Here is a 27,382-nt window from a genome sequence, read left to right as displayed (position 1 = left end):
TGAGAGTTTCAAGTCCATACGTGTGTAATATTGTGTGTGTGTGTGCGCGCGCCCAGTTTCCTTGAGCAATGCATGACTAGAATGAAGAACTCGTGGCATCATCATTGGCGACCACAGCCACAAAGTCATAATTATGGCTAAACCCGCCTATTTAAAAAAATGCATCTTGAAAATATTTTAACCTTAACCACACTGCTAACCTTATACATAACCCTAACCTTAAGTTAAGACCAAAAACATTTTAGTTTTCATACATTTCTATGATAGCTAATTTTGACATTGTGGCTGTGGTAACTAGTGACAACCGAGGCAAAGCGGGGCTGCACCTTGGCAAGCGAGCACTCCCAACAAAGTTACACAGAAACTGAAGGAGGGGCAGAAATAAGGTGAACTTTTCCGCATTCCACGGTTAACTGTAAAGAACTCTGGCTGTAGGCCTATTTACACATGGCACAGGAAAGTTTGCTTCGTCGTTGTCTAGTCGTCGTCGTACTTGTCACGAAGGAAAAGTAATTGCAACGCATTATAAGACCAAACGGCATTCTGGCATTCAGTTGGGTGAGTGTTTCTCCTCATGTTCTTTTTGAGGCATTTTTTACTTTTGGTATTTTCTCTATGATTTATGCTTCTCTCTCTATATATAATCCACCCAGACTACACAACACATGTTTGTACAATACGTTATTAACACATAATTAAGTCATATCACCCATTTTCTTTCAAAGTCCATTCATTGCGCATCATTGCAGGAATCATAGCGCTCTGTCTCTTTTGGAGTATACATTTTTATCGGGTTGTGTTCTGCTACGACCTGATGGTAGTAATGGATTGACAGAATCTGAAGGTTGGTCATTTGAACATGAGAAAGGTTGGCACGTTACCCACCGTTTCTTTTGGATACATTGTGCGCGTCGATGTTTGGTGTGAGTTACGGGATTTTTTTTTTCATACCTGGTTGGTCAGAACTTCTGATTTAAAAAAAGTTTTGCTTTGCATAAAGTTTAGGCACTCTTACTTCTCTTTCTACCCATTGCCTTTCGTATTTCCCCAATTCCAACCTATCCAGCTTTCATATCATTATTGTGGTTTGCACATGATCATAATCTTCTTTAAATATTTTGCTCTATGTGGTGATCACTTCAGTTAGGAATTCGTAGTAGTATTTTCTACAAATATATTCCAATGACTAGCTAGCTGGTCAACGACTTTATACACACACACACACACACACACACACACACACACACACACACACACACACACACACACAGGGTAAGGCCAAACTCAACATAATGTTGAAAAATGAACAGATCACATTTGCTTAGACACACAGGTGTGGTCAGGGTCTGCAGTAGCCCAGTAATGGATTGAAGGAGCATAACGTTACTCCTTATAGTCCAACGACTGCATATGTTCTGGTTAGAGGCATATTGGCTCCGGCAAGCCGAAACATCTTCCTCACACTTATTCTTCAGAATAGAGTGCCCTAGGGCTCCCGAGTGGCACAGAGGTCTAAGGCACTGAATCTCAGGGCAAGAGGTGTCCCTACAGTCCCTGGTTCGAATCTAGGCTGTATCACAGCCGGACGTGATTGGGAGTCCCATAGGGTGGTGATAAGTTGGCTCGGCTTCGTCCGGTTTTGGCCAGGGTAGGCCGTCATTGTAAATAAGAATTTGTTCTTAACCCACTTGCCCAGTTAAAAGAATATGAAGCAGTAGGCCACAGTCTGTCTGTTTTGGCCCATGTTCAGGAGCGAGGCCTCACTTTTAGCCACTTATCGGAGCTCTTGACATGATGACGTCATAGTGCACCATTCAAAGACAAGGGCCATTGTGCCACTGTAGTGATATTGGGGGAAGGGGTGCTTTTGTAGTTGCGCGGGAGCTGGTTCTTGAATCAACACAGTTGTTCTCAGAATGTTGTACTTTTGTTGACTTCATGGTATTGGGGTAGGAAGCTGGGGGTGGATCACGAGGGGAGTCTCGGGAATCTCTTCTTGGTAGAGTCTGGCATTGGATTTACTGTTCCACATGGGAGGCAACAACATATAGGAATGATTTTTAGCACATGGCTGAGGGGAGGGGACATGCATAAATACAGTCTGAGAGTGAAAGAGAGTATACAGGAAGACTCACATGCTGTCACTAATAGACATATTTCCCTACTCTGTCAGACAGACAGACAGACAGACAGACTATGGTGTGTTCAACAGTCACTTGACCACTTCTCGTCCCCTGTTGGTATCATCTCCGACTCACTCTTTCTTCAGAGAGCCTGCGCTTTCTCTCTCTCTCCGATCCAGCTCTTCCCTCTTCTGTCTTATGCCTAAACGTATCTCCCTTCTCCTCTGTCTCGTCCTGCGAGAGGTCGTTAGCTCACTCTGTCTCTCTTGTCTGTATTCTTGTGTATTTTATACCTCTTTTGTTACTATTTTTATTTTGTTATAGTTTTTTTACTCTGCATTGTTGGGAATGGCTCGTAAGCAAGTCTACACCAGTTGTATTCGGTGCATGTAACAAATACAATTAGATTTTCCCTTGCTCCCTCTCCTACTTTATATGATTGAAAACTGCTCAAGTTGACCCGTCTTGTCCTTGCTCCCTTTCTCTCGCTCTCTTTCTCTCTCTTTTTCTCTCGTTCTTTCTCCCTTTCTCATGCCATATTTGGCTTTTGTCTGTCTGTCTGTCTGTCTCTGTCTGTCTTTATGATGCTGGTTTATTGTCAGCCTTTTTTTCTCTTTCTCCCTCCCTGCATTGGGTTAATTATATTAGGCACGACTGGACTTCTTCAAGGAGAATACTTCCCTACAGTTATTATCAGTAATCCTTTCAAAACTGATCACCAATGGTTTGATTTACTTTAACACTTTAGGCTTTCTGAGGGTTTTAGCCTGTTATTTTAATCGTTTGTTTTCACACCATGGTTGGAAATAGGAGACAAAGGGCTGTGAGACAGAGGTTTAATCCTAGACACATGAAAAGTGGGATGTATACGGAGGGTGTGGGGCAACAGAAGACAAATAGCAGAGGGACTAAGGATTTTAGAGATTGGGTCAATAAGGGGGTTTACGGGACTCTACCCAGAGGGGCAGATCCTGGGTGGAAAGCCATACCCTCTGCCCGAGACGATAGCGGGAGCCGGGGTCTGGTGGTGGTCCGCCTTTGGCCGAGCAGGGAAGGGTGTTGCGGATGTAATCCACCCATTCAAGTTGCTGGCTTCAGGTGGTGGGGTTGGCGGAGAGGAGGCAACAAAGAGCTATCTCCAGGTCCTGATTGGCTCGCTCCGACTGGCCGTTAGACTGGGGGTGAAAACCTGAGGACAGTCTGGCCGACTACCCAACGAGGGTGCAGAACGCCTTCCAGAACTGGGGCGAGAACTGAGGACCAAGATCAGAGACCATGTCGACCGGAAGTCCATGGATCCGGAAGACGTGTTGCATGAGCATGGCAGCCTCCTTGGTTGAGGGTAGCTTGGGAAGGGGAATAAAATGGGTGGCTTTGGAAAACCTATTCACCACCATAAGGATGGTGGTGTTGCCATCTGATAGAGGAAGCCTTAATCTGCACACACACAGTGCAGGCGGCGACGAAAGAGGAGATGTCAGAAACCATGATGGGCCACCAAACACGTTGTCGGAAGAACGCCAGGGCCCGACGGGAGCCAGGATGGCAGGTGAGTCTAGAGGAACATTCCCGTTCCAGGACCGAAGATTGGGCAGAGTCCTGGACAAACATCCGGCCAGATGGTGTATAGATGGGCTATACAGGCGTGAGAGCACGTCAGGCTTCCCATTCTTGGACCCAGGGTGGTAGGAGATAGTAAAGTTAAAACGAGTGAATAACAGGGCCAATCGAGCCTGCCTTGAGTTGAGGCAGCATTTATATACTAGAAATTAGGAATATTTTTGGAACTAAAAACTTTCTCAATTTCTATATGATTTATTACAATATTTTGTTACTTGAACCAGTAAAGAGGGCTTTACTATTCTTAGATAGCGTAATTACTTTTGCTTCCCTCCAAGCCTGAGGGCACACACTTTCTAGTAGGCTTAGATTGAAGATATGGCAAATAGGAGTGGCAAGATCGTCCACTATTATCCTCAGTCATTTTCCATCCAGGTTGTCAAACACCAGTGATTTTTTCACTTCTTCCACACTCACTTTACGGAATGAAAATTGACAATGTTTGTCTTTAATAATTTGATCACTTATACTTGGATGTATAGAGTCAGCGTTTGTTGTTGGCATGTCATGTCTAAATTTGCTAATCTTGCCAATGAAAAAATAATTAAAGTAGATGGCACTATCAGTGGGTTTTGTGATTCAATGAATGATGGAGCTGAGTTTGTCTTTTTACCCAAAATTTCATTTAAGGTGTTCCAAAGCTTTTTACTATCATTCTTTATGTCATTTATCTTTGTTTCATCGTTTAGTTTCTTCTTCTTTTTATTCAGTTTAGTCACTTGATTTCTCAATTTGCAGTACGTTTGCCAATCGGTTCAGACTTATTTGCAATTCCTTCAAAATGGGTGCGGTCCAGAAATGATTTAAGTCAAATGGAACGAGCCTTATGCCACTACTGTTGATTCATTGTTCTGTCACTGTTTATGGTTTTAACTTATTTGTGCTGTAATAGAGCCCCCTGTTTTATTATGAGCCAAATCCTAATTTCAGACATGCTCGTAGGCCTACAACTCGAACTCAAGCTAATATCATCCATTGGCCTCAACTGAAGATATGTCTGAACATTTGAGTTGCGGGTGCACATCTCAATATTGGTGGTATTATACATTTTGTCTTATAGAAATGTAGTGGTGTAATTATGTAATATGATGTACTGTTGAATTTTTTTGTTGTTGTTCGTTTTTGTGTGATGTGCGTTGTGTTTAGACCCCCATGAAGAGTCAGGATTCAATTTATCCCCGATGCCCCACAAACTCAACTCTGGACCTCGAAGCCAGTTACACTGTTTTGTTTTTCATTGTTCCCCTCTAACCCGGGACGCCAGGTGTATGCAATTCATTATCAGGTAGAACAGAAAACCAGCAGGCCCCGGACCTCGTAGGGTAAGAGTTGAATACCCCTGCATGCTATCACGTTTGCCTTGGAACTGTGATATTAATTGTTTTCTTTCTCTCTTTGTTCAGGTCCCGACCTGGTGAAGCGATAGTTGAGCACACCATGCAGTACTTGGACTTCAACCAGCAGTAATATATAGTGGGTGGAAACGGAGGGATAAACTGGGGAGAAAAAGAGAAGTATGGCCGTCTTTAATATGCTTGAGAATGTGGAAGACCTCTATGAGATCGGAGAAGTACTTGGGAGGTAAGGATGGACATTATAAAAGGTATTCTTGCATGAGGCTGTTTAAGTGAGGAAGGTATTTTAACTCTGAGTTCAATTACTTTTCAAGGTCAATTTTGCATATGCTGTCTTGCTGCATAGCTCAATGTGAACTAACATTCAATGTAAGCAATTGGAATAATTCAGAAACTGACATAATTGTGTATAGAAAGAAAATACTGAAATGTCAAGAGTTTTTTTTTAATTTATTTTTTACCCATCTACCAATAAGGTGCCCTTCATTGCAAGACATTGTAAAAAATTACATTGCAATTACACAACATAAATAAATCTGTGTTGTGGTCAGTAGGAACACATTTTTATTGGACAAGCTCAGGAAGGACCTACCTATTTCAAAACTTTTCCAAACAACAACTAAATTGTCTCAATCTGTCGTCACCCCAGTGGCCACTTTGGGCAGGTGAGGGAGGTGCGCGAGCGGGCCACAGGGGCTCGCTGGGCTGGGAAGTTCCTGAAGATCAGGAAGTGCGCTAGCAGCCGGCTGGGCATGGAGAGGAAGAATGTGGAACGGGAGGTTGAGGTCCTGCAGGCCCTACAGCATCCCAACATCATGGCCCTGAAGGATGTGTTTGAGAGCCGGGCCGAGGTGGTGCTGGTGCTGGAGCTGTGAGTGGAGGGGGAGGTCTGACATGAGATACATGCAGGGCAAGTCATTCATTTCCGATGATGTGGCTGAATTATGTAGTAGAGTTAGAGGAAAACTCCACCCAAAAATGATCTTTTGGTATTTGTTTCATTAGTCCATTGTTGATATAATCCCAAACTGTTTTGGATGTCAGCAATCAAGTTTTCAAGATATATTTAACTTTCAAAATACAGAAATACAGCCTGTTTGATGCATTTTGTTTGCATCATATGATGCTGCTTGGGCGGTATCTAGATTGTCGTACCTTCAAATATTAGACAGCAAGGCTCTTGATCCAGGAGGGGATTCTCTACTGTTACCAAGTGAAGCTTGATTTTGGAAGAAGCTAGTCACTTAGCTAGATGGCTAACTAGCTACTAAATGAACACACCGAATGCACAACTGCAGAGCATTTAGCACATTTTAGACAGTTAACTTAATAGTTACAAGATATTTAACTGGCAAACATCAGTACCAGGCTATCAGTATGCTTTATAATGAAAAATTGCGACAGGTGAAATGAAGAACGCAATCTTTTTTATCTCCTAACGTATTGCACAAGTTGACTGCAGGTATTTAATTAAAAAGTAGCTACAAATATTACAATTTATTTAAAAACATCAAAGAAATAGTTTAAATGGTTATTAACGGTATTGAAAAACCATACCGTGGCTATTTTCAAATACCCTGGTATACAGTGCCTTCAGAAATTATTCATACCCCTTACTTAATCCACATTTTGTTGTGTTACAGCCTGAATTCAAAATGGACTCTAAGAGCTTTCCACACCTGGATTGTGCAACATTAGCCCATTATCCTTTTCAAAATTGATCATTGCTAGACAACCATTTTCAGGTCTTACCATTGGTTTTCAAGTAGATTTAAATCAAATCTGTAACTCTGCCACTCAGGAACATTCTCTGTCTTCTTGGTAAGCAACTCCAGTGTAGATGTGGCCTTGTGTTTTAGGTTATTGTCTTGCTGAAAGATTAATTCATCTCTCAGTGTCTGGTGGAGAGCAAAATGATCCAGGTTTTCCTCTAGGATTTTGCCTGTGCTTAGCTCTATTCAGTTTATTTTTGATCCTGTCCTTAATGATTACAAGCATACACATAGCATGATGCAGCCACCACAATGCTTGAAAATATGGAGAGTGGTACTTACTCAGTAATGTGCTGTATTTGATTTGCCCCAAACATAACACTTTGTATTCAGGACAAAAACTGAATTGCTTTTTGCCACATTTTTTTGCAGTATTACTTTAGTGCCTTGTTGCAAACAGGATGTATGTGTATTTTTTTATTATGTACAGGCCTATTTTTTCAGTCTGTCAGTTAAGTTAGCATTGTGGAGTAACTACAATGTTGTTGATCCATTGGCCTCATGGTGAAATCCCTGAGTGGTTTCCTTCCTCTCTGGCATCTGAGTTAGGAAGGATGGCTGTATCTTTGTGACAGGGTTTATTGATACACCATCCAAAGTGTAAGTAATAACTTCACCATGCTCAAAGGGATATTCAGTGTCTGCTTTTTTACCCATCTACCAGTAGATACCCGTCATTGCAAGGCTTTGTAAATCTTCCCTGGTCTTTGTGGTTTAATCTGTGTTTGATATCCACTGCTCGACTGAGGGACCTTACAGATAATTGCATGTGTGGTGTACAGAGATGAGGTAGTCATTCAAAACACAAGTATTGCACATATAGTGAGTCTATGCAACGTATTATGTGACTTGTTAAACACATTTCTACTCCTGAACTTCTTTAGGCTTGCCATTACAAAGGGGTTAATGTCTTGACTCAAGACATTTCAGCTTTTCATTTTTAATAAATTTGTAAAAATTTCTACAACATGATTCCATTTTGACATTATGGGGTATTGTGTGTAGGCCAGTGACAAAATGTCTAATTCAGGCTGTAACACAACAAAATGTGGAAAAGTAAAGGTGTGTGTGTATGGGATACCACCCAAGCCTAATGATGCGTTTCGGATCATATGATGCTAAATGCATCACACTGCCTGTATTTCTGTATTTTGAAAGTTATATCTTAAACCTTATTGCTGACATGCAAAACATTTTAGGTCTATATCAACAATGGACTAATGAAACAAATACCATAAGTTTATTGGGGGAATTTTCCTTTAATTTCTGACACCTCTCCATTTCTCCTCGTTCCTCTTTCAGTATTAGTGGAGGAGAGCTGTTTGACTTCATTGCTGAGAAGGAGAACCTGACTGAGAGCGACGCCATCGACTTCATGAAGCAGATACTACTGGGCGTGGGCTTTATGCACAACAAACAAATAGGCCATTTTGACTTAAAGGTAAATTATGCTAGTGTGTTGATTTGACATATGATCCAACTTCTTTAGTTTGTTCTCACTCTATATGATATTTAAGAATCCAGTGCTGCAATAGTCTGTAGTAGTGGTTTACGCTAACCTCCCCAATAACACTGCTAAAGTAGTATTACACATAGAAATAGTACTACACAGCTTGTTCATTAATTGAATCCAAAATCCTAGGCTTTTAGGTATGAGTGCTTAATGTGAAAAGAGCATATCTGTATTCATCCATCCCAAAACCACACAAACATGCTGACACTGCTACTTATTAGTGCAAACGTCCATGTCGCATGCTCATGTTTGTATCCACAGCTGCCACTAAAGGGAGTGTGCCTGTGCACTAGGGTGTTGAAGAACATGTTGTTCACGGTCCGGTCGGTCAGCATGCTGCTGACCTTTATGGTCAGATTGTCCTAATTTTGCATGTAAAATGTGTACTCCCCTTCCACGATCAGCCGGAAAACATAATGCTGTCGGACAAGATGGCACCAAACCCCGACATTAAGATCATTGACTTTGGGCTGGCCCACTGCTTGCAGTCGGGGGAGGAGTACAGGTGCATGAGTGGCACCCCCCAGTACATTTGTGAGTAGTACAGTCCTTTCATATGAGTTAGGACCTGTTTAAATACTATGTAAATTCACGCATCCTTCCCCTCTACCTACAGTTGTTGTGAATAACTTATTGACATGACTGGATTCTTGAGGGCTTTGTAGTGAAACCTATTGCTTACATTATATGCAAATTCTCACACCAGTGATTACTTTTAGGAAGGAACAGAAGAAAAGGACAAGGACAGACTAAGCTACGTTCAGGACTGTTTCTGCCACCATGGTGGATCAGTCAGAATGTGAATCCGGAGATGTAGCAGTAATCCAGGTTTAGGGGTATTTATTACACAGTTGAACACGGGAACGAACAGAGGCACACGGGGGAGGGCTTGGAATGGAGTTAGGGCTTGTAAGGCCGGTAGGAAGGATGTGACTTGTAAGGCCTTGGAGATAGGATTGGATGTGGTGGTCTGGAAGGGATATAGAAAAGGGAGACGTTTGAAACACATCAACATAAAAAAAGTGCAGACAGGTCAAAGTAGTACCAAGTGACTTACAGAGAATGGACTTAAGATAACCACAAACTAAGGAGGCTGCCAGGACTAAACATAAAAGGTAATTATCATAGCATGGATATAAAGGATACAACAAGTTCAGGAAGCATAAAATACATGGTTGACATTTTACTCCTACAACTTAAGGCACCCTCATCATCACACGAAAGACAGGGCCACACCCCTTGGCGTCACCGATTAAACTATTCAAGTGTGTAGGAAGGAGCATGCTGGTTAAATAGGGAACTGAAAGTGGTGAAAAGGGCAGAAGAGGGGTGATTTGGGAGTGGAAACAGGTGTGGTGGAAAGGGGCAGATACGTTATTAAAGAATTTGTAATGCAGTGCCTATGTGGCTGAGGTCTCTTCTGTGGAAGTGAGCTCCTATTTCTAGGTCCAGGTGTTTCCATGGAGACAGTACAAGAAGTGCAGTGTCATGATCTGTGTTGATGGTTTTACGATAAACTAGAGTAGTTGCAATTCCAATTGAAACAGGAAGCGATTTGGATGGTCTAGGAAAGTTGCCATTTCAGGTCATAACTGCATTACCCTCCAACCCAGATAATTTCAGCAACCTCTTATCAATATAGTAATTATATTCTACATATTTAGTAATATATGACAAAGCAAAATAATCCTTAAAATCCTATTAGATTTTGAAACAACTGGTAGTTTGGCCCAAGACACACATCTCAAGCTGTCAAACACTATCTGCTTCAACACAGATTTGGTCAGCATGATAAGGTTGGCATGGTTACAAAGCGAGTCCTGTTTGGAATTCAAATGTGTTTGCCCAGCAGTAGCAGCTAAAGTACTATAGGTTTAAATAATACAATACGACTGGTGGAGGAAGTTATCTCAAAGTCACTGGCGTTAGTCCTACCAGTCAAACAATCTATGAATGGTTTTCTGATAAATGCAGTGTTCAGTTTGCATTCTTGAAAATGAAAATGTTTCCTTCACAGATAGTGTGAAGTCTGACAGGCCTTTGGGGTTTGCGTGTTTTTCATGAATGCAGCTACATGCATAGACAAGTCTCTCAGATTGCTTTCTTGCCATGAAATACAATTTGTACATATTGCCAAAGCAGTATAGTGGTACAGCATTTCAGTAAATACAATGCAATGAGGATAATGAAATACAGTTCATTTCAGCAGTAATAATAATAATAGTACATACAGCTCCAAAATTATTGTGACAGTGACCCATTTTTTGTTTTGTTTCTGTACTCCAACACTGCATTTGAAATGATACATTAATAGTATGAGGTTGTTGGATGCATTTGCTGTTTGTTTTGATTGTGTTTCAGATAATTTTGTGCCCAATAATAATCTGTGGTAAATAATGTATTGTGTCATTTTGGAGTCACTTTTATTGTAAATAAGAATAGAATATGTTTCTAAACACTTCTACATTAATGTGGCTGCTACCATGATTACGGATAGTCCTGAATGAATTGTGAATAATGATGAGTGAGAAAGTTACAGACGCACAAATATCATACCCCCAAGACATGCTAACCTCTCAACATTACAATAACAGGGGAGGTTAGCATTTTTGTGCAGGTATGATATTTGAGTGTCTAACTTTCTCAATCATATTCCAGACTTTATTGTATCATCTCAAATCCAAAGTGCTGGAGTACAGAGCCAAAACAACAAAACATTTGTCACAGTCCCAATACTTTTGGAGCTCACTGTATAATCATCTCTCCCTTTCTCAGCCCCTGAAGTGATCAACTACGAACCTCTGAGCACAGCTGTGGACATGTGGTGAGTGTGTACCGCTACCTCTCCCAACATACACACTCACACACACTTGCATATACAGACACCTAAATGGAACCTCAAAACACACACCCATCCCACACCTCTTGCTACCCAATAATAACCTCTTGGAAGGGGGACATTCTTTGTGTGTGTGTGTGTGTGTATATATATATATGTATGTATGTATGTATATATACAGTGCCTTGCGAAAGTATTCGGCCCCCTTGAACTTTGCGACCTTTTGCCACATTTCAGGCTTCAAACATAAAGATATAAAACTGTATTTTTTTGTGAAGAATCAACAACAAGTGGGACACAATCATGAAGTGGAACGACATTTATTGGATATTTCAAACTTTTTTAACAAAAACAAAAACTGAAAAATTGGGCGTGCTACATTATTCAGCCCCTTTACTTTCAGTGCAGCAAACTCTCTCCAGAAGTTCAGTGAGGATCTCTGAATGATCCAATGTTGACCTAAATGACTAATGATGATAAATACAATCCACCTGTGTGTAATCAAGTCTCCGTATAAATGCACCTGCACTGTAATAGTCTCAGAGGTCCGTTAAAAGCGCAGAGAGCATCATGAAGAACAAGGAACACACCAGGCAGGTCCGAGATACTGTTGTGAAGAAGTTTAAAGCCGGATTTGGATACAAAAAGATTTCCCAAGCTTTAAACATCCCAAGGAGCACTGTGCAAGCGATAATATTGAAATGGAAGGAGTATCAGACCACTGCAAATCTACCAAGACCTGGCCGTCCCTCTAAACTTTCAGCTCATACAAGGAGAAGACTGATCAGAGATGCAGCCAAGAGGCCCATGATCACTCTGGATGAACTGCAGAGATCTACAGCTGAGGTGGGAGACTCTGTCCATAGGACAACAATAAGTCGTATATTGCACAAATCTGGCCTTTATGGAAGAGTGGCAAGAAGAAAGCCATTTCTTAAAGATATCCATAAAAGGTGTTGTTTAAAGTTTGCCACAAGCCACCTGGGAGACACACCAAACATGTGGAAGAAGGTGCTCTGGTCAGATGAAACCAAAATTGAACTTTTTGGCAACAATGCAAAACGTTATGTTTGGCGTAAAAGCAACACAGCTGAACACACCATCCCCACTGTCAAACATGGTGGTGGCAGCATCATGGTTTGGGCCTGCTTTTCTTCAGCAGGGACAGGGAAGATGGTTAAAATTGTTGGGAAGATGGATGGAGCCAAATACAGGACCATTCTGGAAGAAGTCTGCAAAAGGAGTCTGCAAAAGACCTGAGACTGGGACGGAGATTTGTCTTCCAACAAGACAATGATCCAAAACATAAAGCAAAATCTACAATGGAATGGTTCAAAAATAAACATATCCAGGTGTTAGAATGGCCAAGTCAAAGTCCAGACCTGAATCCAATCGAGAATCTGTGGAAAGAACTGAAAACTGCTGTTCACAAATGCTCTCCATCCAACCTCACTGAGCTCGAGCTGTTTTGCAAGGAGGAATGGGAAAAAATGTCAGTCTCTCGATGTGCAAAACTGATAGAGACATACCCCAAGCGACTTACAGCTGTAATCGCAGCAAAAGGTGGCGCTACAAAGTATTAACTTAAGGGGGCTGAATAATTTTGCACGCCCAATTTTTCCGTTTTTGATTTGTTAAAAAAGTTTGAAATATCCAATAAATGTCGTTCCACTTCATGATTGTGTCCCACTTGTTGTTGATTCTTCACAAAAAAATACAGTTTTATATCTTTATGTTTGAAGCCTGAAATGTGGCAAAAGGTCGCAAAGTTCAAGGGGGCCGAATACTTTCGCAAGGCACTGTATACACACACAAAGAATGTCCCCCTTCCATTAAGCCTTTGGGATGCGTTCAGGCATGTGTAGGCACGCTCTCTCCTTTCCCTAAAAACACAGTGTGACTGTTTCTGGTTGAATGCATTAGCTTCACTCTGAGTTCAGCCACTGTATAACAACCCAATTCTCTAGTGGGTTTCGGCTAGATACTGTGTTTTCTTTACACAGAGATGAACTGTTTTGAGTCTAAAGGGTTGGACTTAATTGTAGTACAGTGGAATATGAGTGTACCTAGACGCGCTACACCCCAGCGTTAATAAATGGTGCAAAAATATAAGGACTTTGGGGAAAAAAACAACTTACCCCAGGACACTTCACATTGTGACTATCCCCGAAAAAGTATATGAGCATTCAGATGTCTGTGTTGATCTTTGAGGTTTATTTTAGGGACAAACACAGGCTTATGTTTTCGATGTGTCATACCCCTCCCCCAGAGCCTCAGGCAGGAAAATGTTAGAGGAAGCTGATTATAGTACATTTGGAAATACGAACGCAAACATTAAAAAACTACTCACCACAACAGCTCTGTCTACATCCTTTGGAATAAAGTTAAGATATTGAGATAAGAACTGAGCCTCTCTAGGGCCTCCATGAACAAAATAACCACATGACTGTTAGATCTTTGTTTGTGTTTACATCCCCCTATAGGAGCATCGGAGTGATCACCTACATACTGTAAGTTGAAGGAGAAAAGGGGGGTGCTAGTGTACATTTGGATTTACACATATGCCCAATTCGAAATCAACCCTTAGTCTACTATAACTCTATACAAATGTGACAATATTGCAATTTTCCTCTGTTGACTTGGAATTGGGCTATAGTAATAGCAACCTTCTTTTCCCCGACTCCGCTTATTTTTCCAGACTGAGTGGTTTGTCCCCGTTCCAAGGGGACACGGACGAGGAGACACTGAGGAACATCATAGCCCTGAACTACAAGTTTGACGACCACCACTTCAGCATGACCAGCGCCATGGCTAAAGACTTCATCCAGAAGCTCTTTGTGAAAGATCAGAAGTAAGTACTGCATTGGTCATGGGTAATTTGGCCAACTAGGATGTCCTTTTACGATGTCAAGAACAAATATGGATCGGTGACTGTAATAGTGAATGGATCACTTATTTTGTGACTTTGCACCTATCATAAATGGACAGATACTTGTTTTTTTCAGCCACTATTGATAGAATAGGAACTCTGTATTGTATGAATATATCACCCTTTGTCTGGCTGCCTGTGGTTGCCAGTGTTTGTCTGCCTGTCTCTGTGTAGTGAGAGAATGACAGCTGAGAACGACGGCTTTTTTCCCCAGCTGCTTTTAATAGAATATGAACTTCCATGTATGAAATTAATAGATTACCCTTTGACTGTATGTGGCTGCCACTGCCTGCCTGTCTGCCTTTCTCTGTTTGTCTGTCTGTGTGCCGATCCTTATTGTCTCTCTGTCGGTCTGTCTCTGTGTAGTGAGAGAATGACCGCTGAGGAGTGTCTACACCACCCCTGGATCAAGGTGAGAGTCGGCAGCACAAGGCTTTGCTCCCGACAAACGGTTTAATATTGCACGTTTAATATGTGTACTTGTTATTAATCTCCTTCCCTCATCATCGCTTCCTATTTTTTAGCCTCTGACACGGAAACAAGTGGCCAACAGGAATCGCTCCTCCATCAACATGAAGACCTTTAAGAAGTTCAATGCCAAGAGGAAATGGAAGGTGAGTAGGATATGTGTCCTATATTTGTCCTATCATTTTATGCCATATCACATATTATGACACTGAATAAAGTTCAAATCTTGAAAATGTGCATGCGTTTTATTACAGATAATGATATCAAATGGAGGTCATTGATACACAGTCAATGCTTGTCTTGTGGAACTAAACTAACAATCAGGGCATGAACGTGACGCGGTAATGTTTAGTCCAAAAAGGCCCTTTTCAAGTCTACTGTCTATTAGAACACAAAGTGCACTGACATTATAGTCTGGGACAACAGAGTACATGTTCACTAAATGTAGTTTTACACAAGACAAACACAAAACCGGTTGTGAACGTACAGCCACATTGAGAAACAGGGCCTATACATCGTAGTGTTAGTTAAGGGCGGTGCTCAAATAACACAACAGCAAACGTTGACACAACATGTGGGTCGAAATTTACTCTTACTTACTCTTCTGTTCTCCTGATCGGTCTTTTTTCTGTCTAACATCTGACTCTTATGTTCTGCTGTCCCCTCCCTCCATCCTCCCCTTTTCTTTCTATCTTGTTTCATATCTCCTTTCCTCTCGCTCTCTCTCCCTCTCTGTAGATGTCATATAACATGGTATGGATGTGTAACAGGCTGCATCGACTGAAGCTGCTTTGTAAGACTAGTGCACAGGCGGGCGAGGAACTGGTGAGTAGTAAGGCTGCCATGACAGTCCAACGAAGAGTTACACTTGAACAAAACCCATTACATTGGTCATTAAGTGTGCCCCTCATTTCCAACCTCTATTGTTAAAAATGATATTCATTGCAAAAATGCTATATTTCCAGGCTTTGAAAATGAACAGGTGATATAGCCTACTGTATCCTTAACTCAAATGGCTTATCATTCAAACTTTGCTTATCTCTTGTTTTTATGTGTTTGAGGACATCTATAAAATCACATAAATAAAGACTAAAAAGGGAGCGTGGGGTAGAAAACATTGCATAGAACTTGACTGTATTCAAATTCCCTTTGCACACTACTGAGCCAAACCGAGCCAAACAAAGTTGTACTGGACTGGCCTACATGATTACGCATTCATCTTAGTTGCTTGAACTGTTCTGAAAATAAAATAACCAAGCAAGCACACTATAATTTGTCTGCCCTATAGTGTGAATCTGATAAATGAGAACTAACCTGCGATATCTCTCCTTGTCAGAGACCGTGTGAGAGTGACCAGGAGGACACAGAGACCAAGCCAGCCTCACTCATTCGCCGGCGACTCAGCAACAGTTCATAGACTCGACCACCAGGGGGGAGACAAAGCATCAAGCTGCAGTGCACAGTTTCCTTTACAGTGACACAACCAAGCCTACAGTATTTGCACTCCCCCTTTACCAGGCCTCGAGGGAGAGTAAGACCAAGACAGGCTGACACAAGCGCCGGGCACACAAGGAATTTTCGGGCTCTATGTCCCTACATGAGACTTTTCCTTGATGAAGTGGAATGGAATTTACGGCACGAGGCCTGTCAAGGCTCAACTTTAGGCTCAATGCACTTCAGGTGGATTGGACGTAATTCCAGTAAGAGCACAAGTACAAATGTGTGATGGCTTCTGTGAGTGAGCAGATATTTAACAAGGCTTTCGATGGGGTAAAATTTAAGAAAACCAAGCATGACTTGTTTTTAGAGTTCAGCTCACCATTACTGTGGCTTATTGCATGTTTTTATGGTGCTTTTGCAGTTGTAAAGGTCAACTGATAGCAGGCGGTGACATTATTGTTCTTATGGTGAAGTTACTGATTTGGGGATGAACAGTACTGGATTGCCAGGTAGGTCACCCGTGATACAAGTCAGTATTCGACGTCCATCCATGTCGGAGGATGTCAGGAGGGGAATATTAATGTATTATATTATGTTATATACAGTATAATAATACAATTATACAATATTATATAATGCTATACGATTTTAAAATATCTAGTGTCCTAAACATGATTACCAAGTACTCTCATATTGTACGACGGTCAAGTGTTTTAAGATGACTGACCAGTATAAATAGCACAGCAAATGAACTTTTAAAGGTTCTACTCCTAGAAATAGGACAATGAATACATTCTAGTTTTACTAATCCAAACAATGTCGTCCTGCATACAGTAAATACTCTGAACACTCCACGCTCTACTGCAGTGTTTCCCAACCCTAGTCCTCGAGCACCCCCAGCAGCACACCTTTTTATTTTAACCCTGGACAAGCACACCTGATTCAACTTGTCAACTAATCATCAAGCCCACAGTGAGTTGAATGAGGTGTGTTTGTCAAGGGGTACCCAGGGTTGGAAACACTGCTCTACTGAACTAGTAGCGTTACTGAAGATCATACATTGATGCATGACAAGTAACGTGATCTTTTTGTGAGAACTATATAAGTTTTCTGTTTCTCTAAGAAGTTTAAGAATTTGTTTTCTTTGATTATAACCTTGTGAAAATACCTTAAATCGACTGTCAGTGTTAAGTGTGGTTATTTTAAATAAAGGTACATGGTGGTCAACAGGTTTTGTGAATACATTTTGGAATCATCCCCCTTGCACACTTTTTCAATCATAGGGAATCGAACAATGGTGCAGGCCATACTATTTAATCAGCTCTTAATATTCTAACTTAGACCAGAGTTTTGCACCTCTGCACTAGTTTAACTGTGCAATGTGTCATTGTTGGTCAGGGGGGACCTGAATGCTGTCAAGCCGCATTCTTAAAAAAGTGTCTGGGTAAATAGGAGCATGACCATTGTGTAATAGCCCACTCTTGAAGCTGTAGCCTATATTTTGAGGACCAAAATTAAAATAAGCCTTTGGGCTTTATTGTACTAATTCTCCTTTAAAAACAGTCCTATGTAATTTATCCCACTGGAGCATCTTATTTTTCATTAAAATAGATACATTTATTAATTAAAAACAACCTTTCGGATGAGTGCAGATTGGGGTTCCAACCGGGTTCCAACAGTCTTCGGTCGCCCTCTGCAGGAGTAAACCATAAAGCACAAGAACGAATACATGGTCTGGCCCATCAATGATTTCTCTATTGATGAGAGATGATCAATACAGAAAAAAACAGTAGTGAATTGATTGCCTTATCTGGTCCATTATCAACCCGAAAATTAGTTGATATAATAAAGTATCTCATGAATTGTCTAGGCCTATAATAAAATTATAATTATATAATATAATACACTTTTGTGAGAGACAAATAATGTTAGAGTTACATTTAAAGCTATAATATCATGTTTCCATATGATACTATCAAAGAGTTGGTGTAAAAACAAAACATGAACAATAAAACAATATTTTATGTTGCACTCCATGTGATTTTCACTTAAGTCCTTTCTACAAAGCGATAAATTGAAATTCAAATAAAGTTTCAAATATGGGTTTAACAAAATTCCAAAAACGTTATTTATATTTCTTGATAAATCATTATTTGTAATAAACCCGTCAATTAAAATGTGCACGCGCGCGTCTCAGTCCAAAGTGCTTGAGCTGCACGCACGCACGCAGTCCACAGAAGGAGGAGATGGGGGAGTAACGATTCTCGCAGAAGACCAAGGGGCAACACGACAAGAAGTTATTTGGCGACACTGCTGAGGCGGGTCAACAAACAAATGACCAAAGACTTCGTGTAAACATTCGACCTGGAAAATCGTTTGGCAATATTCTTACGAAGCAGTCTAGGTGGTGTCTTGAAGCTTGTTTCCTTTTGGATCAGGTTCTTTTCTCTGGAACTATTTCTTGGGATCTCGCGCAGAAAGAAACGGATTGATTTAAATCCAAGAAGAAAGGTAAAAACCGCCGAGAGAACTTCTTATTCAAAATATAACTAGGAACAATAAGTTTATACACCACCAAAGTATTGTACGAGCTATGAAACAGAACAGTAGTCCATTTGCATTTTAGTAAGTGAATGTTTCGTGGAGTCAGATACGAACATCTTCCATAAAAAAAACGTGAATTCGTCTTAATTTTATTCAAATTTGTGTCGATATAACCCATGTTTTCAGTTAGTCTGAATAGTGTAGTCATCAAAATCCGTCTAAATTAGCCTACATACAATTATACTGTAGCCTAATTACTACCTTGCTTGTAATATGCTACAACTTGCTTACCTCTAAATTTAGCGGTAAATAAAATGGCAATGTCTTGACCATTCAGAGCAAACATAACAGTGCGGGGGTGGCTTACACTAAGTTAAATATATATATATATCTAAACCTATACTTAGTTTTTAAAGTCTTGTTTCTCCTGGGTTGTTCTTCTAAAGTAAAACGATACACAAGGCAATAGTAAATATGTCGTCTCCTACGAATGATACAGCGCCCTTCTCCCGTCTTGGGACAATCAGTGCAATTTTGTAAATGACAGATCTCAATGACAAGACACATCATTCACCCAAGTTTCAAAACATTTTTGCCGGTGCTGTCAAAGGTATCACGTACCGACCGAGACAGATCCACAGTACTCTCCCTGATTTCATCGTAGGGGGACAATAAACCCTAGGAGCTGGAGACCGAAAGTACAGGAAGTTATGAGGATGGCCACCTTTTCAGAACACTTTTCTCAACAACAGTAAAAAACAGCACTACAAAGTTTCATTATTCTAAAGAGAATGCTAGACTGCTATAGTTTTACAGCAATAACTCCGCTCTTAGACTCATACCCCATTCATACAGAGGGCTTTAACTACAAAGTACCTTCCTTTTGCAGGTTCAGAATTGTGGGTGGCAAAAATTAGGGATTCTATCAATGTGCATATTTAGTCAATCAGACTTTACCTTAGTAGTGTAGGTCTATAGGCAACAACCAGGCAGCAACTGTAGCAGAAGCCCTTTCCTCAATGTGCGTGTGTCTTGAGTGTCCCCATTTCCATCCTAAAGAGATTAGCTAATGAATGCTTGGAGTCATAGGGAGGTAAGGTGAATTCAAGACCCTTTGGCCATCTCTCCCCCAGGAGTCCCAATTGAGTAGAATCTGTAGATAGTCACGCTCAATGTTCAGCTAAGAATGTGTATCCATCCCCCTGAGAGCGAGAGAAAATGAGTAACACATCAATCCTTAAACTCTTTAGCTGTTTTGTGCAGGGCCCATGTCTTTGTGTATTACGGTACATCCCCCAAAGCACTTGTTACCTGAGACTAAACCATCCTCATCATGCTGCCTGGCGGATTTCACGCTTGAAGTGTGCTACTTACCAAAACCGAGCTGTCGGAATGAAAGAGGTCAGAGAATGAAGTTGTCGAGAAAGGAAACCAAGATTATGCAGGTGAAGAATAGCTTTTGAAGGTACTTTCTTAGAACTTCTGATACAGGTCTGTCTGTGAGAGGTGGAATAAAGAAAGACAATGGGGGGAAAGAGATGAGGAGAATAAGAGCAATGTTGTGTGGTAGCATTTTGTCACTTTGGATGTAAAAATGACTCATGTATTTTCCTACCTTCAACCATCTTTGTTTTATTTCCAGAAAAACAGGGATGGAAATAGGCCAGTGCCTTTATTGGCACTCCCAATATAAATTTGTGCAGCACCATAAATGTTGAAATATTAACGTTAGCAACCCCCTAGGCATAAGAATATCAATGGTGTTCAAGTGCACTGTTCACTCTCTCAAGAGTCAATGTATAATTTGACCCCTGCTTCAAAATGTTCCCACATTCTATCTTTGCCTTAGAACATAAACTGCAGCCTGGCTAATCGCACATCTGTTTTGTGCTGTCTTGACGACCCCTATGGTCATTGTCATGCTATACAGTACAAACAGATCTGAGACCTGGCTACATGAAGTTACCACTGTACCAAATGGCCCCCAGGCAAACTCTCAAAAGAAGCACTGGTGTCTTAATTCACCTCACCCCCATGAATAGGAAGAAAGAGCAGGAGACTAAAGATAGAGAGGGGGAGGGAGGTAAGTGGGGGGTTTATGGTGGGGAATGAGTGACTGACATGAGTTGGGGGATGGAGTGATGACGTAAGGGGAAAGAGGGAGGACAAAGACTAGAGCGACAGATGGAGGGAAGGTAAGAGGCGCAGTTATGTCTTCTTGCCTAAAGTTTTAAAATTCTACCCATTTTGAGTCTTTCTGTTTGTGTCTACTGTCTGTCTATAGGGGCGAAAACTGCAGCATGTGATAAGTGTAGTCGGCAGCATTGACCGCTGCAACATGTGGATGTCAGGATGCAGCTATGTCAATTGAAGAAATCCGGTGCAACCATGTCAGTGAGATTATTCCTTTATTTTATAGAGCTGATGTGTGAGGGTCTGCACCAAGGCTAGTAGTAGTAGGTGGCTAGTGCGTAAGAGGATAAACTGGTAGAGTTCTAAAGTACTCAAACCAAGAAATATTGTGGTAATAGTGGGAACTTTTCAGGTATTTCCATCATAGAATATAACTCAATGGGCAACAAATAGAAGACACTGGTGCTTGTTTTAAGAAACCAAAAGCTAATTTGTCAATACAGGAAGTAATATGTAATTATCATTTTAGCATGTCATTTTGAAGAGAATACCAGGTAAGTAGTGGACTAATGAGGAATAAGGAAAATAAAATATTTACTCAATATATTGAATAGGTCTAATTTGATTGAATAGTGGGACTTTAGAACAGGTCTTTTAAACTTGAGTTTTACCAATTATATTTACTTGTGTTTTGATGCTTTGGTTGCCCATAGACTGTTCAAACTTGTTTGCCGAACACTATTTAGTGCTTTGTGTCCTGTCACTGTCATGCACCTGCAGTCTGAATGGACATATAGTATTACTGTACGCACCTGCAGTCTGAATGGACATATAGTATTACTGTACACCATCTCTTTCTTTCACTCTCACGGGCTGTTGCATCATGTGTGAATGCACTTTCAGATAAATATTGACATACTGCTAGACATGTCCAGTATGCTTGCAGACTTTTCACTCTGTCACACACAAATGTGCGCGGACACACACACACACACACATTCATTCACTCAGAGTTGAACACTGACGTATTTGCTGACCCATCACACTCCCCATTGTTTTCTATGTTTGCTCTATGGGCCTGAACAAGGATAGGGCAGGAGAGAGTAGGAATATGACAGTTGGATATGATGGGAATTGTTAGAGAAAGACCGAAGACTGAGATATAGAACCTAGTCAGAATAGAAAGAAAGGATAGGGGGATAAAGGTCTACTAGTACAAAATAACCTTTATGCTTATATTGTTCATACTGCCAGTATCAAGTTATTTTCTTGTTGAAGGCCTACTGGTAGTTGGAAGAGGAAATGTTAAACTGAAACCAGTTAATCCCTTTTGTATACAGGTTTATACTCGCGACTCATTTGGAGTAGGGTCTGTGTATTTGGCGAAAACAAGCCATTTCAAACAGCTGTCATGCATTAATGATGTTATTCTATTTAGAAGCTCAGCTGAAATTGGCATTGAAGCTCCATTGTGTTGTATAGATCTGTGTTGCATCCTAAGTATGTGTCTAACTATTTCCTTTCTCATGCATCTGAGCATAACCCAGCTTTTTATATGCTATCCGAGCTGACACGTGTATATCCATCCATCTCAAGGCAAACCAAAATGTCCTGCAACAAGCTGCTTGTCAAAACACAGCATTCCCCAACCTGATATTAATTACAGATTGAATAGAGGGAGGAATAAGGAGAGGAAGAGAAAGGAATGAGGTGGGGGAGGATAGAAAAACACCTGAGCAGTTTGAAAGCCTTGTATTGAACACATCAAAAAGGTATGATAACACATACCTTTTTGTGAGCAGAGGGTGACGAAAAGAAAGTGATAAAGTATAACCTGTATTCGATGACAACTATGCTGGTAAATCTAGTGATATCGCACTTTAAGTGTTGTGAAAGTGATGAAAAGAGTGATGCGAATAGTGATCATGCTATTCATTTGTCCATTACAACACAAGAGCATGCTCACTGAGGGTGTTATGTTATGACAGTATAATGGATAATGTTATAAAAATGTTGTGACTTTGTGTTTAGTTAGTGTCATTGTATCAATGTTGTGCTTCTACATCTGCATTGCTTGCTGTTTGGGGTTTTAGGCTGGGTTTCTGTGTAGCACTTTGTGACATCGGCTGATTTTAAAAAGGGCTTTATAAATACATTTGATTGATTTGATTGATTACTAGTGTAAAAGTTGTGGAATCTGTTTAACTTGCTATTATTTTTTTGTGTTATCATACCTTTTTGATGTGTTCAATACAAGGCTTTCAAACTGTTTTTAAGTATGTTTGTTTAGGGTTATGATAGCCTTTTGTGTTCTAAAAAGAATGGGTTAGGGGAAGTTAGATTTGTTTTCAAAGACATGATGAGTGTTGTGAAAGGGTTGTACAAAGGTTGAGTGTTGTTAGAAGGTTGTGCAAGTGTTGTTCTGTGTGCTATTGGGTGTGGTGGCATCCAAAGCCAATCTAATTTATCTCAAGTGTTTGCCCACTGTGTGATTGCATGGTAGAACCCTGTGCTTACATCGATGTTCTGCTTAATGACATGTGGATGCACTCAAAGCTGTTATCACACTCATAGAAAAACATACAGTGCATTCGGAAAGTAATCAGACCCTTGATTTTTTTCTGCATTTTGTTAGGTTACAGCCTTATTCTAAAATTGATTAAATTGTTTATTCCCACCTCATCAATCTACACACACTACCCCATAATGACAAAGGAAAAAACGTTTTTTAGGAATGAGACTTGTCCCAAAGTCACTCCTCATTGTCTTGGCTCTGTGCTTAGGGTCGTTGTCCTGTTGGAAGATGAACCTTATCCCCAGTCTGAGGTCCTGAGCACTCTGGAGCAGGTTTTCATCAAGGATCTCTCTGTACTTTGTTCTGTTCATCCTTCCCTCAATCCTGACTGGTCTCCCACTCCCTATCCCCACAGCATGATGCTGCCAACACCATGCTTCACCGTAGGGATGGTGCCAGGTTTCCTCCAGATGTGACACTTGGCACTCAGGCCAAAGAGTTCAATCTTGGTTTCATCAGACCAGAGAATCTTGTTTCTCATGGTCTGCGAGTCCTTAAGGTGCCTTTTGGCAAACTCCAAGCGGGCTGTCATGTGCCTTTTACTTAGGAGTGGCTTCCGTATGGCCACTCTACCAGAGTGGCCTGATTGGTGGAGTGCTGCAGAGATGGTTGTCCTGCTGGAAGGTTCTCCCATCTCCACAGAGGAACTCTGGAGCTCTGTCAAAGTGACCATCGGGTTGTTGGTCACCTCCCTGACCAGGGCCCTTCTCCCCCGATTGCTCAGTTTGGCCAGATGGACAGCTTTGGGAAGTCTTGATGACTCTAAACTTTTTCCATTTAAGAATGATGGAGGCCACTGTGTTTTTGAGGACCTTTAATGTAGGATACATTCTTTGGTACCCTTCCCCAAATCTATCTATGCCTCTACACAATCCTGTCTTGAGCTCTACAGACAATTCCTTCAACCTCCTGGCTTGGTTTTTGCGCTGACATGCACTGTCAACTGGGGACCTTATTATAGACAGGTGTGTGCCTTTCCAAGGCATGTCCAATCATGTTGTAGAAACATCTCAAGAATGATCAATGGAAACAGAATGCACCTGTGCTCAATTTTGTATCTCATAGCAAAGGGTCTGAATACTTATGTAAATAAGGTATTTCTGTTTTTATTTTTAATGTATTTGCATATCTAACATATCTAAACCTGTTTTTTGCTTTGTCATTATGGAGTATTGTGTGTAGATAAATTAAAAAATCATTTTTAGAATAAGGCTTTAACGTAACAAAAGGTTGAAAAAGGGAAGGGGTTTGAATAATTTCCGAATGCACTGTACACAGACACCGCAGTACACAAACAAACTCCCTCCCAAAGACATGAGTAAACATAGTTGGGAGCATTCAAAAGTGAAACTGTATTGCAGTACAGGTAAACATTTGCTTAAAGTGGATGTAACTGCACTGTCTGGGGCATATTTCACTACATAATTTATTGTTAGATAATTGCTAATGAACTTGGAGCTTGGCATCACCCTATGAGAGAGTTCTGTCACATTTAAAGATGTACAGTTGCTATAGCAAATTTGGAGTAAGTTACTTTTTAATGCCCCCAACTGTAGTTGTAGATGCTTTACCTCCGGTGAAGTGTGTTTGCGTTAGCTGGCTTTTGGCCTGTAAAAAAAAAAAAAAAAGTTTAAAAGCTGGTAAATAAAATGGTAACGGGCCGGGAGAAGGAAAAAATCTAATTGATAAGGAATGCTTTTTAGACTGTTCATTAAATACACTTGAATGGTCATGCTTATCGGTCTATAGGTTAATTTGCATAATTTAGTGGAATTAAATTGGTGCCTGTGTAGGCTACAGTATATTTGTTATGCTCCTGAGCGGCTCAGTGGTCTAAGGCACTGCATCTCAGTGCTAGAGGCGTCACTACAGACACAGCCTGGATACGAACCAGGGTAGCACAACCGTCTGTGATTGGTAGTCCCATAGGGCGGCGCACAATTGGCCCGGCGGCGCACAATTGACCTAGTGTCGTCCGGGTTTGGCCTGTGTAGGCCGTCATCGTAAATAGGAATTTGTTCTTAACTGACTTGCCTAGTTAAATAAAAAATGTATCTTATCACACGCATTGAGCATACAGAGCCTTCGAGCGGAAGGAATGAAGACTTCATCAGTGCGTCACACACCACTTTGCAATGAGCTTTTAGGCAGTAGGCTATGCATTTTGAAAAAATATGGTTAATTGTTTGAAACCTGAACATTTTAATACATATTATTGAGGCATGTCTTACCTTGCTTCAAAGTAAACTATTAGATCTCTTTATAAATTTCAAACTGATATTTTCATAAAACGTCCCTTTTCAGGACCCTGTCTTTCAAAGATAATTCCTAAAAATCCAAATAACTTCACAGATCTTCTTGTAAAGGTTTAAACACGGTTTCCCTTTGTTCAATGAACCATAAACAATTAATGAACATAGCACCTGTGGAACGGTCGTTAAGACACTAACAGCTTACAGACTGTAGGCAATTAAGGGCAGTTATAAAAACCTAGGACACTAAAGAGGCCTTTCTATTGACTCTGGAAAAACACCAAAAGAAAGATGCTCAGGGTCCCTGCTCATCTGCGTGAACGTGCCTTAGGCATGCTGCAAGGAGGCATGAGGACTGTGAGACGTGTCTGTACTGTGAATACCTAAGACGGCGCTACAGGGAGACAGGGCGGACAGCTTATCGTACTCGCAGTGGCAGACCAAGTGTAACAACACTTGCACAGGATTGGTACATCCGAACATCACACCTGTGGGACAGGTTAAGGATGGCAACAACAACTGCCTGAGTTACACCAGGAATGCACAATCCCTCCATCAGTGCTCAGACTAGAGGTTGACCGATTTAATCGGAATGGCCGATTTTAATTAGGGCCGATTTCAAGTTTTCGTAATCGGTAATCTGCAATTTTGGACACCGATTATGGCCGATTACATTGCACTCCACGAGGAGACTGCGTGGCAGGCTGACTACCTGTTATGCGAGTGCAGCAAGGAGCCAAGGTAAGGTGCTAGCTGGCATTAAACTTATCTTATAAAAAACAATCTTAACATAATCACTAGTTAACTACACACTGTTGATGATATTACTAGCTTGTCCTGCATTGCATATAAATGATGTGGTGCCTGTTCATTTATCTACGCCAAAAGGGTGACTTTGCCAAACAGGTGATTTAACAAGCACATTTGCGAATAAAGCGCCGTCGTTGCACCAATGTGTACCTTAACCATAAACATCAATGCCTTCCTTAAAATCAATACACAAGTATATATTTTTAAACCTGCATATTTAGCCTGCTAACATGAATGAACATTAATTTTGCCTGCTAACATGAATTTCTTTTAATTAGGGAAATTGTGTCACTTCTCTTGCGTTCTCTGCAAGCAGAGTCAGGGTATATGCAGCAGTTTGGGCCACCTGGCTCATTGCGAACTGTGTGAAGACCATTTCTTCCTAACAAAGACCTTAATTAATTTGCCAGAATTGTACATAATTATGTCCTAACGTTGTGCAATGTAACAGCAATATTTAGAGTTAGGGATGCCACCCGTTAGATAAAATGCGGAATGGTTTCACTGAAAGAATAAACATTTTGTTTTCGAAATGATAGTTTCCGGATTTGACCATATTAATGACCCATGGCTCGTATTTCTGTGTGTTCTTATTATAATTACGCCTATGATTTGATAGAGCAGTCTGACTGAGCGATGGTAGGCAGCAGCAGGCTCGTAAGCATTCATTCAAACAGCACTTTCCTGCATTTGCCAGCCACTCCTGAGATTGGCAATAATAATAATAGTCAAAGGTATATGAAATACAAATGCTATAGAGAGAAAGAGTCATATAATAACTACAATAAAATAGGTAAACTTTTCTACTATGGGGGATTGTAGATTGACAGGCTAGTGATTTTGCTGTTCGTTGGCTGAGCAAAAGTAAATGCGGAGAGTTTTATCTTCTAAGTCCACATCCGAAATCGGTAAGAAGGACCACACATCGTTGCATCCTCGACTTGCATCTTCTGTTAATATAATTTACCATAACCAAAATGTGATTTCTCATGTCTGGTAAATTTAAAAA

The 27,382-nt window shown here is 40.8% G+C and overlaps 2 protein-coding genes across 2 annotated transcripts in view; both read left to right on the top strand.

Annotated features, from left to right (window-relative positions):
• The first annotated feature begins 357 nt into the window (after positions 1 to 357).
• LOC139392182 (death-associated protein kinase 2-like) lies at positions 358 to 17,286 on the top strand. Its single transcript, XM_071139963.1, has 12 exons — positions 358 to 558; positions 5,147 to 5,324; positions 5,748 to 5,969; positions 8,173 to 8,311; positions 8,788 to 8,917; positions 11,159 to 11,207; positions 13,706 to 13,732; positions 13,921 to 14,073; positions 14,518 to 14,563; positions 14,676 to 14,765; positions 15,358 to 15,444; positions 15,956 to 17,286. The coding sequence occupies exons 2-12, from the start codon at positions 5,260 to 5,262 to the stop codon at positions 16,034 to 16,036; spliced, it is 1,089 nt and encodes a 362-aa protein (XP_070996064.1). The 5' UTR covers positions 358 to 558; positions 5,147 to 5,259; the 3' UTR covers positions 16,037 to 17,286.
• Positions 17,287 to 18,322: 1,036 nt separating this feature from the next.
• The window catches only part of LOC139391654 (rho guanine nucleotide exchange factor 2-like), a 67,219-nt gene continuing 58,159 nt past the window's right edge, over positions 18,323 to 27,382 (top strand). The window contains exon 1 of the mRNA XM_071139056.1: positions 18,323 to 18,570. The gene's annotated coding sequence lies outside the window, so the exon portion shown is untranslated. The remainder of the gene's footprint in view (positions 18,571 to 27,382) is intronic.

This window comes from Oncorhynchus clarkii, chromosome 32, assembly GCF_045791955.1.
Source record: "Oncorhynchus clarkii lewisi isolate Uvic-CL-2024 chromosome 32, UVic_Ocla_1.0, whole genome shotgun sequence".
Classification (NCBI taxonomy): domain Eukaryota; kingdom Metazoa; phylum Chordata; class Actinopteri; order Salmoniformes; family Salmonidae; genus Oncorhynchus; species Oncorhynchus clarkii.
The sequence above is the reverse complement of the archived record's forward strand: the minus strand, read 5'-3'. Positions and strand labels throughout refer to the sequence as shown.

Excerpts from the sequence above, each read along its gene's own strand:
- LOC139392182 (XM_071139963.1), top strand. The coding sequence starts at position 5,260 with ATGGCCGTCTTTAATATGCTTGAGAATGTGGAAGACCTCTATGAGATC. Across the intron at positions 5,970-8,172 it reads GTGGTGCTGGTGCTGGAGCT|TATTAGTGGAGGAGAGCTGT; the intron begins GTGAGTGGAGGG and ends TTCCTCTTTCAG. Across the intron at positions 8,312-8,787 it reads TAGGCCATTTTGACTTAAAG|CCGGAAAACATAATGCTGTC; the intron begins GTAAATTATGCT and ends TTCCACGATCAG.